General features: G+C 42.1%; 1 protein-coding gene and 1 long non-coding RNA gene across 11 annotated transcripts in view; both read left to right on the forward strand.

Annotated features, from left to right (window-relative positions):
* The window catches only part of LOC118372349 (zinc finger and BTB domain-containing protein 46), a 98839-nt gene extending 85460 nt beyond the window's left edge, over nt 1-13379 (forward strand). The window contains exons 4-5 of one of the 2 annotated variants that reach the window (XM_035758203.2): nt 11163-11338; nt 12234-13379. In XM_035758203.2, the coding sequence (XP_035614096.1) occupies nt 11163-11338; nt 12234-12677 (620 nt within the window). In that variant the 3' untranslated portion in view covers nt 12678-13379. Of the gene's footprint in view, nt 6979-11162; nt 11339-12233 lie in introns of those variants that run through there. The other variant, XM_052463970.1, reaches the window with a different exon arrangement.
* A 35-nt stretch (nt 13380-13414) lies between these two features.
* On the forward strand, nt 13415-17408 carry LOC127907648 (uncharacterized). Of its 9 annotated transcripts, XR_008065303.1 has the most exons (4): nt 13415-14757; nt 14792-14856; nt 14924-15021; nt 15089-17408. It is a non-coding gene; the product is annotated as an uncharacterized LOC127907648 (long non-coding RNA). The 9 variants fall into 9 exon arrangements; XR_008065305.1 differs by lacking the exon at nt 14924-15021; XR_008065310.1 differs by lacking the exon at nt 14924-15021 and having other exon boundaries at nt 14792-14823.
* The last annotated feature ends 691 nt before the right edge of the window (nt 17409-18099 follow it).

An 18099-nucleotide genomic window follows, 5' to 3' on the forward strand; every position in this document is an offset into this window, starting at 1 on the left:
CCCATAGCAACCATAATAGTCATCATCACCATGTGAATGTGGTCGATTGAGCTTGGAAGCATACAAAGATAAAGAGAGTAAACACACACCCACGTATGCACACACACACACACACACACACACACACGCACACACGTAAACACACACACACACACCCACGTAAACACACACACACCCACGTACGCACACAAACACACCCACGTATGCACACACACACACACGCAAACACACACACCCACGTAAACACACACACACACCCACGTACGCACACACACACGCGTAAACACACACACACACACCCACGTATGCACACACACACACGCACACACACACCCACGTACGCAAACACACACACACGTAAGCACACACACACCCACGTACGCACGCACACACACACGTAAGCACACACACACACCCACGTACGCATGCACACACACGTAAGCACACACACACCCACGTACGCACGCACACACACACACACACACAGGTAAACACACACACGTAAACAAACAAACACACACACGTAAACAAACACACACACACCCACGTAAACACACACACACCCACGTACGCACACACACACACACACACACACGTATGCACACACACACACACACACACACGCACACGTATGCACACACACACACACACACGCGCACGCACACACACACGTAAGCACGCACGCACACACACGTACGCACGCACACACACGCAAGCACACACACACACCCACGTACGCACGCACACCCACGTACGCACAAACACACACACTCACACACTATACATGCCATTTTATGACCTGTGGTTTCACTTACTCCATAAACCCCTATCTCCCTCCATAAACCCCTATCTCCCTCCATAAACCCATATCTCCCTCCCTAAACCCATATCTCCCTCCATAAACCCATATCTCCCTCCATAAACCCATATCTCCCTCCCTAAACCCGTATCTCCTTTCATAAACCCATATCTCCCTCCCTAAACCCATATCTCCCTCCCTAAACCCATATCTCCCTCCATAAACCCATATCTCCCTCCATAAACCCATATCTCCCTCCCTAAACCCGTATCTCCCTCCCTAAACCCATATCTCCCTCCCTAAACCCATATCTCCCTCCCTAAACCCATATCTCCCTCCCTAAACCCATATCTCCCTCCCTAAACCCATATCTCCCTTCACATCAGTGTCGATCTGGGCCCCATATGGCTTTTTTGTAAGAGCACTGGTAGATTTTATACAGCCTGTGCAAAATGTGTAAGTATTTGTACATTTATAAGATTAAAGACCAATATTTTATCAAATGTTTGGTTTTTACATATGGGCCTATATTTTTGAGGAGGCTTGTGAAGTTAACAGTGAAAATGTACTGTAACTGCTCAACTGAGAGCTTTATTTAAATATATATATAAATAGGTGTCCGTGTTTGTCTGTCTGTTTGTCATTCTGTCACTTGTTTATGGAGTTGAAATAGGGCTGCTCATTTCATTGATGATATTGTGCTGCTGTTGGAAATAGGATCAGGTCTAGGATCAGCTTCCAGTACCTTTTTAAATCGTCACTATTAGGGGGCGAAACACAAAACTGACTTTAGTGGGGAACTTTGTTCTTTCCCCCAGCCCCCTGTCTCCCTCTGTGTCAGGGCTCAACCTATAGGCCGTCTTCTCCATACAGGGAGATCTGTATCTCCAGTTCTTTACTTCTCACTACAACTGTTCAGAAACTGACTGCCGCCACAAGTCAGCACCACCTCCTGTTTACCTGACACATTCACTGTCAGTGTTCATGCTGCACACTCTGATCTAGTCGGAAACAATGCCACAATCATCTGTTTTAATTAAAATCAGGAAACTCACTGAAACAACTCAGGTGTAAAACCATCTCACATTCAGAGTCGACAACTGTGACAGATACAACGGCCCTTAGGGGCTAATGTTTACCCAAATCGTCTTCCACCTAAATGGATTTCAGGACAGAGATATCACTAAATGTTTTGGGACAATGACTGGTTTCCCTTCCTTCATCTGCTCTGGTGTGAACTAACTGGACTGGTGGAAGCAGGTTTCTGTGAAGGCATTTTCATTTTCCTACATTTGGTCTGTGTTGGCCTGTGTTGTTTTCAGATCCGTGCTGATGCAACTTAAAACAATAGAGACATGCTGTTGGGATGGGGTTAGGATCGTTCCAAATCCCCTTCCCAATCCTCCTTACCCCCTCTATAAGCCCAGCTGAAGGAGAATAGTAATTGGCTCTTCTCAGCTCCAGCCCTTATTGAACTAAGACTCTTCAGCTAAAGAGGAAGTGGACGGAGGAGGGGCATGACCTCTCCGACCTGAAAAGAATAGAGAGGGAGAGTATATGGGAAATGGAGTTGGATGGTGTGGTTGGATGGTGTGGTCAGAGAGGGGCAGACTGTTCATTGTAACACAGTCTGTGGTTGATGTACAGGGAGTAATGTTTGTGAATGACAGGGTGGGACTGAAAACTAGGCCAAACCTATCACTTACTGTATCTTAAATGGAATTCCTTACAGACGGTTTGTCTTCCTCCTGCTTCCTATGATTTGAAAACAAGGGCCATGAGTTTTGAATGTATAATTTGGTTGTTGGATTGATGCTATTTGAGTAACTGAATTGTAGAACCACATAGCTCTCTCTCTCTCTCTCTCTCTCTCTCTCTCTCTCTCTCTCTCTCTCTCTCTCTCTCTCTCTCTCTCTCTCTCTCTCTCCCTGTCTCTCTCTGTCCCTTTCTCTCTGTCTCTCTGTCTCTCGCTCTTGCTCACTCTCTCTCTCTCTCTCTCTCTCGCTTTCTCTCTCTCTCTCTCTCTCTCTCTCTCTCTCTCTTTCTCTCTGTCTCTCGCTCTCTCTCTCTCTATCTCTCTGTCTCTCACTCTCTCTCTCTTTCTCACTCTCTCTCTGTCTCTCTCTCTCTCTCTCTGTCTCTCTCTCTCTGTCTCTCTCTCTCTTTCTCTCTCTCTCTGTCTCTCTCTCTCACTCTCTCTCTGTCTCTCTCTCTTTCTCTCTTTCTCACTCTCTCTCTGTCTCTCTCTCTCTTTCACTCTCTCTCTGTCTCTCTCTGTCTCTCTCTCTCACTCTCTCTCTGTCTCTCTCTCTTTCTCTCTGTCTCTCTCTCTCTCTCTCTCTCGCTCTCTTTCTCTCTCTCTCTCTGTCTCTCTCTCTGTCTCTCTCTCTCTGTCTCTCTCTCTCTGTCTCTCTCTCTCTTTCTCTCTTTCTCTCTGTCTCTCGCTCTCTGTTGGTCCTTAAGGACTTAAACATGTCACAGTGTTTGAGTGGTTTGACTAAAATGCTGTCTCGCAATAAATGTTCATCTCTGAGAGAGATGACTCCTAAAACCCAGCTAACAACAAATGTTCCCACAACATTGGAGAACATTCCCTTAGGAGTCTCATTAGGACATCAACGGTCACTCAAAACATACCCAAAACGTGGTTACCATGTTCACAGAATGTAAGATATTCATTTTATAGACACAATTTCTGGGAACGTTGCAGGAACATTCATGTGTCCAGATGTCTGAGGGTTAAGATAACATTTTATCAATGTCACACCAAACATACACAGAAAATGGTTACCATGTTCTCAGAATACAAGATATTCATGTTCTAGAACGTTCTGTGGAGGTTTTAGTCTAGTTCCCAGCTTGTTTCAGGGATGTCCCTAAAGAGGTGTTTCTTTACACACCACCCCTTGTTTCTGTTGCAGAGTCAAGGCTCTGATTGGCTAACCACTGTTCCATTCACAGCTCTTTGTCTGTTGGCAAGGTTAGGGACACACACACGGTGCTTTTAAAGATTAGAATACCGTGAACCTAAAGGTTGTGAGTTTAGATCCCCGGTGTAGACATGTTGAATAGTAACTACTTTATAAATGAACAGTGCAATCATGTACACTACCATTCAATAGTTTGGGGTCACTTAGAAATGTCCTTGTTTTTGAAAGAAAAACACTTTTTGTACGTTAAAATAACATCACATTGATCAGAAATACAGTGTAGACATTGTTAATGTTGTAAATTACTATTGTAGCTGGAAACGGCTGATTTTTTTAATGGAATATCTACATAGGTGTACAGAGGCCCATTATCAACAACCATCACTCCTGTGTTCCAATGGCACGTTGAGTTAGCTAATCCAAGTTTATCATTTTAAAAGGCTAATTGATCATTAGAAAACCCTTTTGCAATTATGTTAGCACAGCTGAAAACTGTTGTTTTGATTAAAGAAGCAATAAAACTGGCCTTCTTTAGAGTAGTTGACTATCTGGAGCATCAGCATTTGTGGGTTTGATTACAGGCTCAAAATGGCCAGAAACTCATCCGTCTATTCTTGTTCTGAGAAATGAAGGCTATTCCATGCGAGAAATTGTCAAGAAACTGAAGATCTCGTACAATGCTGTGTACTACTCCCTTCACAGAACAGCGTAAACTGTCTCTAACCAGAATACAAAGAGGAGTGGGAGGCCACGGTGCACAACTGAGCAAGAGGACGAGTACATTAGATTGTCTAGTTTGAGAAACAGACGCCTCACAAGTCCTCAACTAGCAGCTTCATTAAATAGTATCCGCAAAACACCAGTCTCAACGTCAACAGTGAAGAGGCAACTCCGGGATGCAATTTCAGGACTATGACAGAATGTCCTCTTTTTTTTTAAACCTGTGTATTGCAACGTTTTAATTAAACTGGTCTAGAACATTCATATCTTATATTCTGAGAACATGGCAACCATGTTCTGTGTATGTTTGGTGTAAAATGTGTGGAATATTCTCCTAATCCTCATAACTGGACACCTGAATGTTCCTGCAACGTTCCCACTAAATGTATGCTTGCTGTGACGTTGCTGGATTATTTCTCCCAACCCTCAGAAAACTGGACACATGAATGTTCTTTCAACGTCCCATGAAACGTGTCTAGAACATTAATATGGGATATTCTGAGAACATGGTAACCACGTTCTGGGTAAGTTAGTTTTGTTTGACATTAAAGGAATGCTCTCCTAACTGACACTAATTAGCATAACGCAACGGACAAAAAATATTACTCGAAAATATTCATATTCATGACATCACAAGTGAAATATATTGAAACACAGCTTAGCCTTTTGTTAATCACCCTGTCATCTCAGATTTTGAAATTATGCTTTACAGCCAAAGCAAGACAAGCATTTGTGTAAGTTTATCGATAGCCAAGCATAGCATTATGCCTAGCTAGCAGCAGGCAGCTTGGTCACGAAAATTAGAAAAGCAATCAAATTAAATCGTTTACCTTTGATGAGCTTCGGATGTTTTCACTCATGAGACTCCCAGTTAGATAGCAAATGTTCATTTTTTCCATAAAGATTATTTTGTGTAGCCGAAATAGCTCCGTTTGTTCTTCACGTTTGGCTGAGAAATCGACCAGAAATTGCGGTCCCGACAACGCCGAAAAATATTCCAAATTAGATCCATAATATCGACAGAAACATGGCAAACATTTTTTAGAATCAATCCTCAAGGTGTTTTTCAAATATCTATTCGATAATATATCAACCGGGTCAGTTGGCTTCTTAGTAGGAGCGAGAGAAACAATGGCCGCATTTGTCTATTATGCACATATCACTCTGAGAGCCACCAGCTGACCACTGACGCAATGTTGTCGCTCACACTAATTTTTCAAAATAAAAGCCTGAAACTATGTCTTCTGACCCTAGACCCATTAGGGAAGCCATATAAAAAGGAATCTGGTTGATATCACTTTCACTGCTCAATAGGGACGCATAGGAACGCAGAGGTTTCTAAATAAGAGTCACTTCCTGATTGGATTTTTCTCAGGCTTTCGCCTGCAATATCAGTTCTGTTATACTCACAGACAATATTTTTACAGTTTTGGAAACTTTAGAGTGTTTTCTATCCTAAGCTATCAATTATATGCATATTCTATGATCTGGTCCTGAAAAATAGCTTGATTACTTTGGGAACGTTATTTTTCCAAAAATGAAAATAGTGCCCCCTAGTTTCAAGAGGTGTTTAACACCAAAACATGTTAAATAGGGTCTCAGGAGGTTTTTGCTAACATACATAAAATGTTCACCTAACTAACAGAAAACTGGACACTCAAACATCAGGGGAACATTACAGAAAAGTTCTCTCTGTTAGCTGGGAATAGTCTCCGCTTCCTCATTCCGATCATTCTGAGGGGTATTTTTCTGGCTGTTTGACTGTAGTACAGTAGCATGTAGTGTCCTAATTTCATGGGAGGGCATCAACCAATTAGCCAATCAACCAACCACTCATTCAATCACATTTGGATTCACACTGGACCTTTTACAAATGCATCTGACCAAAAAAAGCCAACCTTGTGTCAACCCCCAAAGGGCAATGACAAGATAAAGCTGTGTTTGCCAGTCCTGGTCAATATGTGTCTCTACCCATACTGTGAATATTACTCAAAGGGACGAGCAGAGGCCCCATTCATGAACTTTATGGGCATCAGCCATTATGATTCTGGTCAAAAGCAGTGCACTCTAGGGTGTCACATGCCCTGTAGGTCATGTTGGTGTTTTTCACACAAACAGATATGAGAATGGAGCAAGTGGAACTTGTCGTCTTGTTTAAGAAACTCATCCCTGAGCTGACATAGAAAAAAACTCAGTCAAATGTCAACCCCTAAAAATATGGGGTCTCTTTTTTTCGGGGAGAAAGACTCTGGCCTATGGTCAAAACAGGGAAGCAGGCTAGGCTCCTCTCATGTGAATCCAGACTGATTACAGACCAGATGGTATTAGGCCTTTTTATAAAGAGCAAATGAGGCTGATTTCAGTTGCACTGTTGTTGTTGTTTTGTTTTGTAAAAATGTATTTTAGACTGTATTTTTTATCTTTCCATTCCCGAATATCATATATCAATATGTATTTTTCTGAAGTTTGATGCCATTTCCTGGTGGTTTGTATTCTGTAATCAATAAACTGTGAAGGAACACGTGTGGACGTCGGGTCTGATAGTGTTTTGTTGTGTTTGAGTCCTGTAGTTATGTAGAAATATACAGTACACACAAACTGTATAAAATCATGCATTTAACAAACATTCATTTTCCTTTCCTAAATTGTTTTACCAGGTAAGTAATATCTGCATACTGTGTGATTATGTAAAAGGATTCTGGTTGTGGATATAGACTCTGCTCCATAGACTTTGCGTTACGGCCATGTAAAAAGCTTTGGTTGTAGATATAGACTCTGCTCCATAGACTTTGAGTTACTGCCATGTAAAAAGCTTTGGTTGTAGATATAGACTCTGCTCCATAGACTTTGAGTTACTGCCATGTAAAAAGCTTTGGTTGTGGATATAGACTCTGCTCCATAGACTTTGAGTTACGGCCATGTAAAAAGCTTTGGTTGTAGATATAGACTCTGCTCCATAGACTTTGAGTTACGGCCATGTAAAAGGCTTTTGGTTGTGGATATAGACTCTGCTCCATAGACTTTGAGTTACGGCCATGTAAAAGGCTTTTGGTCGTAGATATAGACTCTGCTCCATAGACTTTGAGTTACGGCCATGTAAAAGGCTTTTGGTTGTGGATATAGACTCTGCTGCATAGACTTTCAGTTACGGCCATGTAAAAGGCTTTTGGTTGTAGATATAGACTCTGCTCCATAGACTTTGAGTTACGGCCATGTAAAAGGCTTCTGGTTGTGGATATAGACTCTGCTCCATAGACTTTGAGTTACGGCCATGTAAAAGGCTTCTGGTTGTGGATATAGACTCTGCTCCATAGACTTTGAGTTACGGCCATGTAAAAGGCTTTTGGTCGTAGATATAGACTCTGCTCCATAGACTTTGAGTTACGGCCATGTAAAAGGCTTTTGGTTGTGGATATAGACTCTGCTGCATAGACTTTCAGTTACGGCCATGTAAAAGGCTTTTGGTTGTAGATATAGACTCTGCTCCATAGACTTTGAGTTACGGCCATGTAAAAGGCTTCTGGTTGTGGATATAGACTCTGCTCCATAGACTTTGAGTTACGGCCATGTAAAAGGCTTCTGGTTGTGGATATAGACTCTGCTCCATAGACTTTGAGTTACGGCCATGTAAAAGGCTTTTGGTTGTGGATATAGACTCTGCTCCATAGACTTTGAGTTACTGCCATGTAAAAAGCTTTGGTTGTAGATATAGACTCTGCTCCATAGACTTTGAGTTACTGCCATGTAAAAAGCTTTGGTTGTGGATATAGACTCTGCTCCATAGACTTTGAGTTACGGCCATGTAAAAAGCTTTGGTTGTAGATATAGACTCTGCTCCATAGACTTTGAGTTACGGCCATGTAAAAGGCTTTTGGTTGTGGATATAGACTCTGCTCCATAGACTTTGAGTTACGGCCATGTAAAAGGCTTTTGGTCGTAGATATAGACTCTGCTCCATAGACTTTGAGTTACGGCCATGTAAAAGGCTTTTGGTTGTGGATATAGACTCTGCTGCATAGACTTTCAGTTACGGCCATGTAAAAGGCTTTTGGTTGTAGATATAGACTCTGCTCCATAGACTTTGAGTTACGGCCATGTAAAAGGCTTCTGGTTGTGGATATAGACTCTGCTCCATAGACTTTGAGTTACGGCCATGTAAAAGGCTTCTGGTTGTGGATATAGACTCTGCTCCATAGACTTTGAGTTACGGCCATGTAAAAGGCTTTTGGTCGTAGATATAGACTCTGCTCCATAGACTTTGAGTTACGGCCATGTAAAAGGCTTTTGGTTGTGGATATAGACTCTGCTCCATAGACTTTGAGTTACGGCCATGTAAAAGGCTTTTGGTCGTAGATATAGACTCTGCTCCATAGACTTTGAGTTACGGCCATGTAAAAGGCTTTTGGTTGTGGATATAGACTCTGCTGCATAGACTTTCAGTTACGGCCATGTAAAAGGCTTTTGGTTGTAGATATAGACTCTGCTCCATAGACTTTGAGTTACGGCCATGTAAAAGGCTTCTGGTTGTGGATATAGACTCTGCTCCATAGACTTTGAGTTACTGCCATGTAAAAGGCTTCTGGTTGTAGATATAGACTCTGTTCCATAGACTTTGAGTTACGGCCATGTAAAAGGCTTTTGGTTGTGGATATAGACTCTGCTCCATAGACTTTGAGTTACGGCCATATAAAAAGCTTTTGGTTGTGGATATAGACTCTGCTCCATAGACTTTGAGTTACGGCCATGTAAAAGGCTTTTGGTTGTAGATATAGACTCTGCTCCATAGACTTTGAGTTACGGCCATGTAAAAGGCTTTTGCTTGTGGATATAGACTCTGCTCCATAGACTTTGAGTTACGGCCATGTAAAAGGCTTTGGTTGTAGATATAGACTCTGCTCCATAGACTTTGAGTTACGGCCATGTAAAAGGCTTTTGGTTGTGGATATAGACTCTGCTCCATAGACTTTGAATTACGGCCTTGTAAAAGGCTTTGGTTGTAGATATAGACTCTGCTCCATAGACTTTGAGTTACGGCCATGTAAAAAGCTTTTGGTTGCAGATATAGACTCTGCTCCATAGACTTTGAGTTACGGCCATGTAAAAGGCTTCTGGTTGTGGATATAGACTCTGCTCCATAGACTTTGAGTTACTGCCATGTAAAAGGCTTCTGGTTGTGGATATAGACTCTGCTCCATAGACTTTGAGTTACTGCCATGTAAAAGGCTTCTGGTTGTAGATATAGACTCTGCTCCATAGACTTTGAGTTACTGCCATGTAAAAGGCTTCTGGTTGTAGATATAGACTCTGCTCCATAGACTTTGAGTTACTGCCATGTAAAAGGCTTCTGGTTGTGGATATAGACTCTGCTCCATAGACTTTGAGTTACGGCCATGTAAAAGGCTTTTGGTTGTGGATATAGACTCTGCTCCATAGACTTTGAGTTACGGCCATGTTTCCCAACCAAGTCATTGCTAACAGTTTAAGGTCGGATGAGCTGGTCATGTTTTCTATTCTGACTCCCTGAGCCTTCCTAATGTCAGGTAACCAACATGTGTGTCACACCCCCACTGGTCTTGTCTTACTTGAGGTTTGCTCCTCACGCAGTCTGTTAACACACTGGTTGAACCAGCATTGTTTCCAGGTCATTTCAGAGAAATCATGTGGAATCAACGTGGAATAGACATTGAATTGACGCCTGTCCCCAGTGGGACGCTTTTTGCCCGAACACATTTAGTCAACGTCCGGGTAAGACGCCTGTGTGAACACACAGACATCAACACAATATGTCTGCCGGAGCATCGACTTAGCCTTTAGACGTTGAATTAGTGGGCTTAGCGGGAGGCTGTAGAATAGGGCTCTCCAAACCCTGTTTCTGGAGAGCTATGCCGTCCTGTAGGTTTGGCTCCAACCCTAAACTAGCGCACTTGACTGTAATAATTAGCTGGTCGATAAGGTCAGGTTCAGCTGGGATTGGGGTGAAAACATAAAGGAGGGTGGCACCCCAGGAACAGAGTTGGAGAGCCCTGCTGTAGAAGCTGAAAATCAACAGGATGGTATTATTATGTACTGTCTCCCTTTTACCTGACTTCACCGCTGTAAGTATCGAGCAAGTTCTCAATCTCATGTGTGTCGGTCTGTACAGTACATGATTCCTCCTGTGGGTTACCTGTTATATGTCATGTGTAGATATAGAGCTTTCATAGCCGTCTATCCAAGCCCTGCTGTGTTGTAATATCTCTCCATCATCGCCCTCCCCTTTAACCTTTGTATGTATGTAGTCTGTGCCTGATCTCACGTGTGTGTTGATCTTAACCCAATTCATCCTGAGTTGATCTATTATGTAAAGTGGAGATGTCGCTCTATTGTAGGCCTTTATCCTTACTGTATTGTTCTCTGTCTCTCTCTGATGTCTTTGTTTGATCCAATAGACTAGACACTGACATTTAGGTGGGCATCAGAGTTGGTAATACACTCTAATGTTAAATATAGGATGTCAGTGTCTTTCAAACCTGTGTCTTTGATCAATTGAACCCGTCACTTAAATTTCACTTCTGGTATTTTATTAATCTAACTGATGTAGAAGTTTTAAAACTTTTGAATAAGCTTTAAAAAAACTGTGATTTAACTCACGCAGACTAGATGCAAACTAATCTCTCTCTTTCTCTCTCTCTCTCTCTCTCTCTCTCTCTCTTTCTCTCTCTCTCTCTCTCCAGTGAATGACTTCACAGTGATCCGTAAGAAGTTTAAGTGTCCCTACTGTAGTTTCTCTGCAATGCACCAGTGCATCCTAAAGAGGCACATGCGCTCCCACACGGGTGAGAGGCCCTACCCCTGTGAGATCTGTGGCAAGAAGTTCACCAGGAGGGAGCACATGAAGAGACACACACTGGTAAGAGCGGTGCAGTAGCAGACAGTCACCACCGGGGTACAGCAGTGAGCTGAGACACACACTGGTAAGAGCAGTGCAGTAGCAGACAGTCACCACCGGGGTACAGCAGTGAGCTGAGACACACACTGGTAAGAGCAGTGCAGTAGCAGACAGTCACAGAGAGCCCAATCAGCTGCTGTGCTGTGCTCAGGGGAGGAGTTCAGAGAGCAGAGTCCCAGTCAGCTGCTGTGCTGTGCTCAGGGGAGAGGAGTTCAGAGAGCAGAGTCCCAGTCAGCTGCTGTGCTGTGCTCAGGGGAGAGGAGTTCAGAGAGCAGAGTCCCAGTCAGCTGCTGTGCTGTGCTCAGGGGAGAGGAGTTCAGAGAGCAGAGTCCCAGTCAGCTGCTGTGCTGTGCTCAAGGGAGAGGAGTTCAGAGAGCAGAGTCCCAGTCAGCTGCTGTGCTGTGCTCAGGGGAGAGGAGTTCAGAGAGCAGAGTCCCAGTCAGCTGCTGTCCTGTGCTCAGGGGAGAGGAGTTCAGAGAGCAGAGTCCACAGTAAGGACAAGAAGTATGTGTGTAGGTTGTGTGTTAATGTGTGTCTCTCCTACAGGTCCACAGTAAGGACAAGAAGTATGTGTGTAGGTTGTGTGTTAATGTGTGTCTCTCCTACAGGTCCACAGTAAGGACAAGAAGTATGTGTGTAGGTTGTGTGTTAATGTGTGTCTCTCCTACAGGTCCACAGTAAGGACAAGAAGTATGTGTGTAGGTTGTGTGTTAATGTGTGTCTCTCCTACAGGTCCACAGTAAGGACAAGAAGTATGTGTGTAGGTTGTGTGTTAATGTGTGTCTCTCCTACAGGTCCACAGTAAGGACAAGAAGTATGTGTGTAGGTTGTGTGTTAATGTGTGTCTCTCCTACAGGTCCACAGTAAGGACAAGAAGTATGTGTGTAAGGTCTGCAGCCGGGTCTTCATGTCGGCAGCCAGTGTCGGAATCAAACACGGCTCCCGTCGCCATGGAGTCTGCGCTGACTGTTCCGGGCGGGGCATGGCCGCGTTATTGGACAACAACGGGGAAGTGGGCGGAGACCTCTCCCCAGAGGACGAGCTGTATCCCGGTGACCACCATTTCCCTGATGACCAGACAGAGTGCGACGGTGACGGAGAGGAAGAGATGATGACGGAAGGGGATGGAGAGATAATAGGAGAGGTGGATGACAAGGGAAGGAAGTGGAAGGATGACTCAGGGATGATGATGACGGCGGGAGACGGGGCGATGGACAATGACAAGGAGGAGAGCAATGATTCTGAGCCAGAGCGGGTTCAGCACAACGGGAGCGAGAAGGATTTCGGCTGGATCTCTTAGGATCCCATGGGATCATTTAGGATCTATTGTGGATCTGTTGGAATGTCTCAGGCAGAGACAGCTCTATTTACCCATGTTCATGGGCAGGCCTTCCTCTGAGTAGGGTATGCGGGCGATACATGACAATGATCTATATTGACAGGGGCCACACACACAAGCTGAGCCCTGTGCTGATGATTGCCACGGAGAGCGATTGAGAGAAGAGAGTCTCTTTCTGCTCACCACCTTTCTGATCCAGTTTCTTTCCTCTTTAGTTTCGTTTTTTTCTTGTTTCTGATGAGGACCAGACCAGAGTCTGTCCATTGGTTTAGTTGTCCACCTGTCACACTGGGTCCAATGAGGACTTATTAAACGGTCTTGGGTGATGTTGGACTGTGGCCATTTGTGTTCACAGTCGCCATTGACATGACGAATTGTTAACAGTTTGGAAAAATGCTAAGGTGGTGTCCTGTTGCCATGCAGTCCTATTTGGGGACTGTCTATACATTTTTGGGACAATCTTTTATCTATTGCAAAGATGCACGCGTCGGTCATCGGTCGGCACATTGTCTCCTGCAGAGTGAAACTGCCACAGACTTGCACTTTAACGTCGACAAGAATCCTGTCAATGCCCACAACCTGTGGTTTACATTTTCAATCTGATTTTTAACTACACAACTTGGTGACCGCACCTACCTTTAAGGATATATTGTATGTCCTCATGACTGTATATATATATATATATATATATATATATATATATATATATATATATATATGGATATATATGGATATTAGTATGCTTGTGCTGTAGTTTGCTGATTATAAAGCCTATGCCTTTCAATGGGTTCTTTCTCCTCCACTTAAGTTACCATGCATTTCTGTTGAGCTGCGGTGAGAATTATGAAAAAGGTTGAGCAAATGTGCATACAAACAAGCCACAGGGATTCTAGTAGACTGAGCAAGAGGGAGCGTTGAAGATAGGGAGTGTTAGAGATGGGAGGAGAGAGGGAACACTATGCAGGAACATAACCCATCACTCCAGATGTAATTGCTCTCTACTTTCAGAGAGGATATCAACGTTTTTTGGTCGCATACACAGTTTAATAGGTGGTATATAGCGGTGCAGCGAAATGGTTATGTTACTAACAATGCAGTATCCAGACCTCTACTTCAGACATTTACTCCCAGAATGAGAGAGGTTGTCTTGTCTGAGGAAAGGTGAAGAAATGCTTATTTGTGTACCATTTCCCTATACGACAAGTGGGCCGATAGAGGAGTGAGAGAGACGGACTACATACACAATGATGACGGGTCAAATCTCATGCCAAAACAATCACACTATAAAACTATTGTACATGTCGCTACATGGCTTACATTGAGTCTCTCCTCCTGACCCATTCTGTCCTTCCATCTCATGTTCTATCTCTTTACTCTTTAAAACCTCTGTTTAGTGATCATTTGTATATTTCACCATCAATACAGAATATGCGCACTTTTACATCTTAGTGGACCTTAAATGATGGCTCATCTTTCTTTTTGGTGAGGACATTTGTAAAGACAAGGTCAGGCTTCTGCTCGAGTCCATCCAGGGAGTGGCCTGTTCTGTTGCGTGATTTTATGACGCTTTCTTTTGTTTGAAAAGGTCATTTATGAAAATCCATGTTTTTGTAGTGGAATTATTATACTATAAAGGCATTCCCTCCACTCTGTCGAATGCCTTCTGTGGGCACAGTGTGTGGATGCGTGCACACGCATGTGAGATGTGTATTGATTTCCTTCAGATGATTTCCTGTTATTTGACCATTTTGAGTCTTATGATGATCAGAAGTAAGACTATTGTTGTTATGATTACATTATTAACATTATGATTATTAAGTGCTGGATGCATTATTGTGCATTTTATTTTTGATGTTTTATATGTTGTATAAGGAAATCTTTTACATTTGGCCTTGTTGTGGACAGCGAGCCATGTGGCTTTTCTGATTAGTTATATCAGCCAGTTCTCTGCTTTTCTGATTAGTTATATCAGCCAGTTCTCTGCTTTTCTGATTAGTTATATCAGCCAGTTCTCTGCTTTTCTGATTAGTTATATCAGCCAGTTCTCTGCTTTTCTCATTAGTTATATCAGCCAGTTCTCTGCTTTTCTGATTAGTTATATCAGCCAGTTCTCTGCTTTTCTGATTAGTTATATCAGCCAGTTCTCTGTTTTTCTGATTAGTTATATCAGCCAGTTCTCTACTTTTCTGATTAGTTATATCAGCCAGTTCTCTGCTTTTCTGATTAGTTATATCAGCCAGTTCTCTGCTTTTCTGATTAGTTATATCAGCCAGTTCTCTGCTTTTCTGATTAGTTATATCAGCCAGTTCTCTGTTTTTCTGATTAGTTATATCAGCCAGTTCTCTACTTTTCTGATTAGTTATATCAGCCAGTTCTCTGCTTTTCTGATTAGTTATATCAGCCAGTTCTCTGCTTTTCTGATTAGTTATATCAGCCAGTTCTCTGCTTTTCTGATTAGTTATATCAGCCAGTTCTCTGCTTTTCTGATTAGTTATATCAGCCAGTTCTCTGCTTTTCTGATTAGTTATATCAGCCAGTTCTCTGCTTTTCTGATTAGTTATATCAGCCATTCTCTGCTTTTCTGATTAGTTATATCAGCCAGTTCTCTGCTTTTCTGATTAGTTATATCAGCCAGTTCTCTGCTTTTCTGATTAGTTATATCGTGAAAGTTCTCTGGTTTTCTGTTGTATTTGGTTTTTACAGAGAAAGACAAATTAGAGGAAGTTATTCTAAGTTAGCTATGGATCAGAACTTACTGTGTGTACGCTATGGCACATGCGTCTATATTACTGACATACACTAATTCATTAACGTCATACCAAAAACAATCTAAGACATTGTATCAAGTGCTTTTGTTTCAACCGTGCGTGTGCAGGTGCAAATATTTTCAATTCATTGTGGTCTAATAATTTTGCTTGGATGTAGTTATTTAGTTTATTTTTCAGTTTGTATACATACGGAATACTTGTATATGAAGAGTCTTGTGACCTGCTAGTCTAGACCTGCTGGAGATCGCATCTTTAATCCCTCTTTTCTTTATTGGTCTTGTTGCCATGGTTTCCAAAGGTCTACTGTATATCCTAAACATAAGCCCAATCCCAAATCTACCCCTGGCCCCAACCCCTATATACTTTTTGTAGGTCTGAAATGATCGGACTGGTGTAAATATTATATATTTCAACTTGGCCTATCAAAGGGCAAGGTCCCCTTCCAGACCTACAAGACATGTTTTGGAGTGCCTGGATGCTACAAGGTACAGGAACAGAGTGAGCCACAATGTTGGCTCTGGGAATTGGAGTTGGTTTGCCAGAGGTGGTTGCAAACATACCATCTGCCACACTTCATTTTTTCCATCTGTCCCAATGCTAAACACCGTATCCAACGAACACCCCTCTGATGTCCGTTTGATTACACTGGTTGGAAATGCCTTCTCCATGTGTGGTGACGAGCTTTAATCAAGTTGCATTATTTTAATTTGACCCATCCATCAGAAATCTCTAATCTGTTGAAGTTTTCAGAAAGGAAACAAATGACGTTGGGTGGATATGTTGAATGTTAATGGCTGAATATAATGGGATTGTCCAGATTGTCCAGAAGTGCAGTGTGTTTGGAAGTAGTGCAGTATCAGTGATATTTCTCTGTCATCCACCCAGTGTTTTTCCAGTCCAGACTCCTGTGAACTTCTCTTCTCATCATCACCTGCCTGTGTCTTCTTCTTCCTTGTCTTGGGTTGTAATTCAGGAAATATTTGCCATCCAATCCCCTCAACAATGTGCCTCGATCTGTTTTACCGGTGTGTGCGTGGGTGTGCCTGCATGGGTGTGTGCATGGGTGTGTGTGTGGGTGTGCCTGCATGGGTGTGTGTGTGTGTTTCAAGAGAAACGGAAATCATATATTTTATCTCAATCACAGGTGCAAAAAGTTGAGACAAAAAAATGCAGCTATATGTTTCTGTTTCTGAGTTCATTAATCCTTTGTGGTTTTATGGTCTTAACTGCACGTCTCTCATTTGTCATACCAAAGTCTCTAACATCCGCACACAGCTGGCTCATTTCACACCAGGAACAACTAGAGCTGTTTGCTTTCAGAAGATGAATATGGCAAATCCTTTCTTAGATGTGTACAAAATTCAAATCCTGATTTAGCCTGTATAGCTTGATTCATATGTGCAAATCACAAAGCCATAGACATGGTGATATGAAGAGTATACTATATTTCAAAATTCTTATTTTTTATTTTAAGACTATGTTCTTTACTAAGAGTGATGTGTTCATATATATATATATAAATTGATATTACTATTATATATTATTTATTTTCTCTCATGTTTCGCAAGGTGTCTTTCATTTGTAAAGTGAGATGCTTGAAACTTTACTGTTCTTTGTTGGGAATTTTGTTCAATATGATACTGACTTTATATTGATTATCATAAACCTGTGTTTGTAACGAAGATGTGTTAAATAATCAAACCCCTTGATCTGTTTGGGAGGATTAAAGTGGGAAGATTTTCTGTATAGTGCTGATCGCTTGATTGTTTTTATAGCCAAACATGAACTTCCCTACCGTCCTGTTGTGAGGGATAGCCTAAAGGGCTAACCCCAGGCCTCGTTCTAACTTAATGTTTAGTGGAAATTAGCTTGACTATTATTTGCAAAACAAATCAGTCTCAATAAATTTGGAAATTGCTGCTGAAAATAAGTCGTGTGTTGTACATTTTGTGTTCATGTCAAACTCCACTGTATGGTTTCTACGTCAGTAATACACCCGTTCTTCACGAGGGAAAGGAGGCTTTACAACAATGACGGGTGAAGTTGCCCCTACATGCTGATCTTGGGTTAGTTTCACATTTTCCCCATTTATGGCCAAGGTTAGAATTAGGAGAGGGACGCTGATCCTAGATCTGAACCTAGCAGAAACTTCATCCCGGATCTTGTGACACACACACACACCAAGGGAGAAATGTGGTGTAGATACTGGGAGAACGAACATTAGATGGGGGGGGTACTCCCCCATTTTTCAATGACATTTTAAAATGTATTTCCTGAAATTCTACACCGTTTGACATATTATGCCTCTCTTGATGGGTGTTCTGAGGGTATATATGTGAAGGGATATTTTGAAAACACTACAAGTGGGAGGATAAATGGAGGATAAATGAAGATATTACAAAAAAATAGACAAAAGATGAGTTACCTTATAATGATGCACACATGCATATTAATTTATATTAAAAAGACACAAAAGATGAGTACTATTATAATGATGCACACAAATGGGATTCTTTGTGGATCTGTCTATCTTTTACTTCCAGTTTCAAATAGATGAAAATACAGTATGGGTTATTGAACATATATTGGTGGAGCAATTGCTACATAGTGCACCT

This window comes from Oncorhynchus keta, chromosome 15 (assembly GCF_023373465.1).
Source record: "Oncorhynchus keta strain PuntledgeMale-10-30-2019 chromosome 15, Oket_V2, whole genome shotgun sequence".
NCBI classification, from domain to species: Eukaryota; Metazoa; Chordata; class Actinopteri; order Salmoniformes; family Salmonidae; genus Oncorhynchus; species Oncorhynchus keta.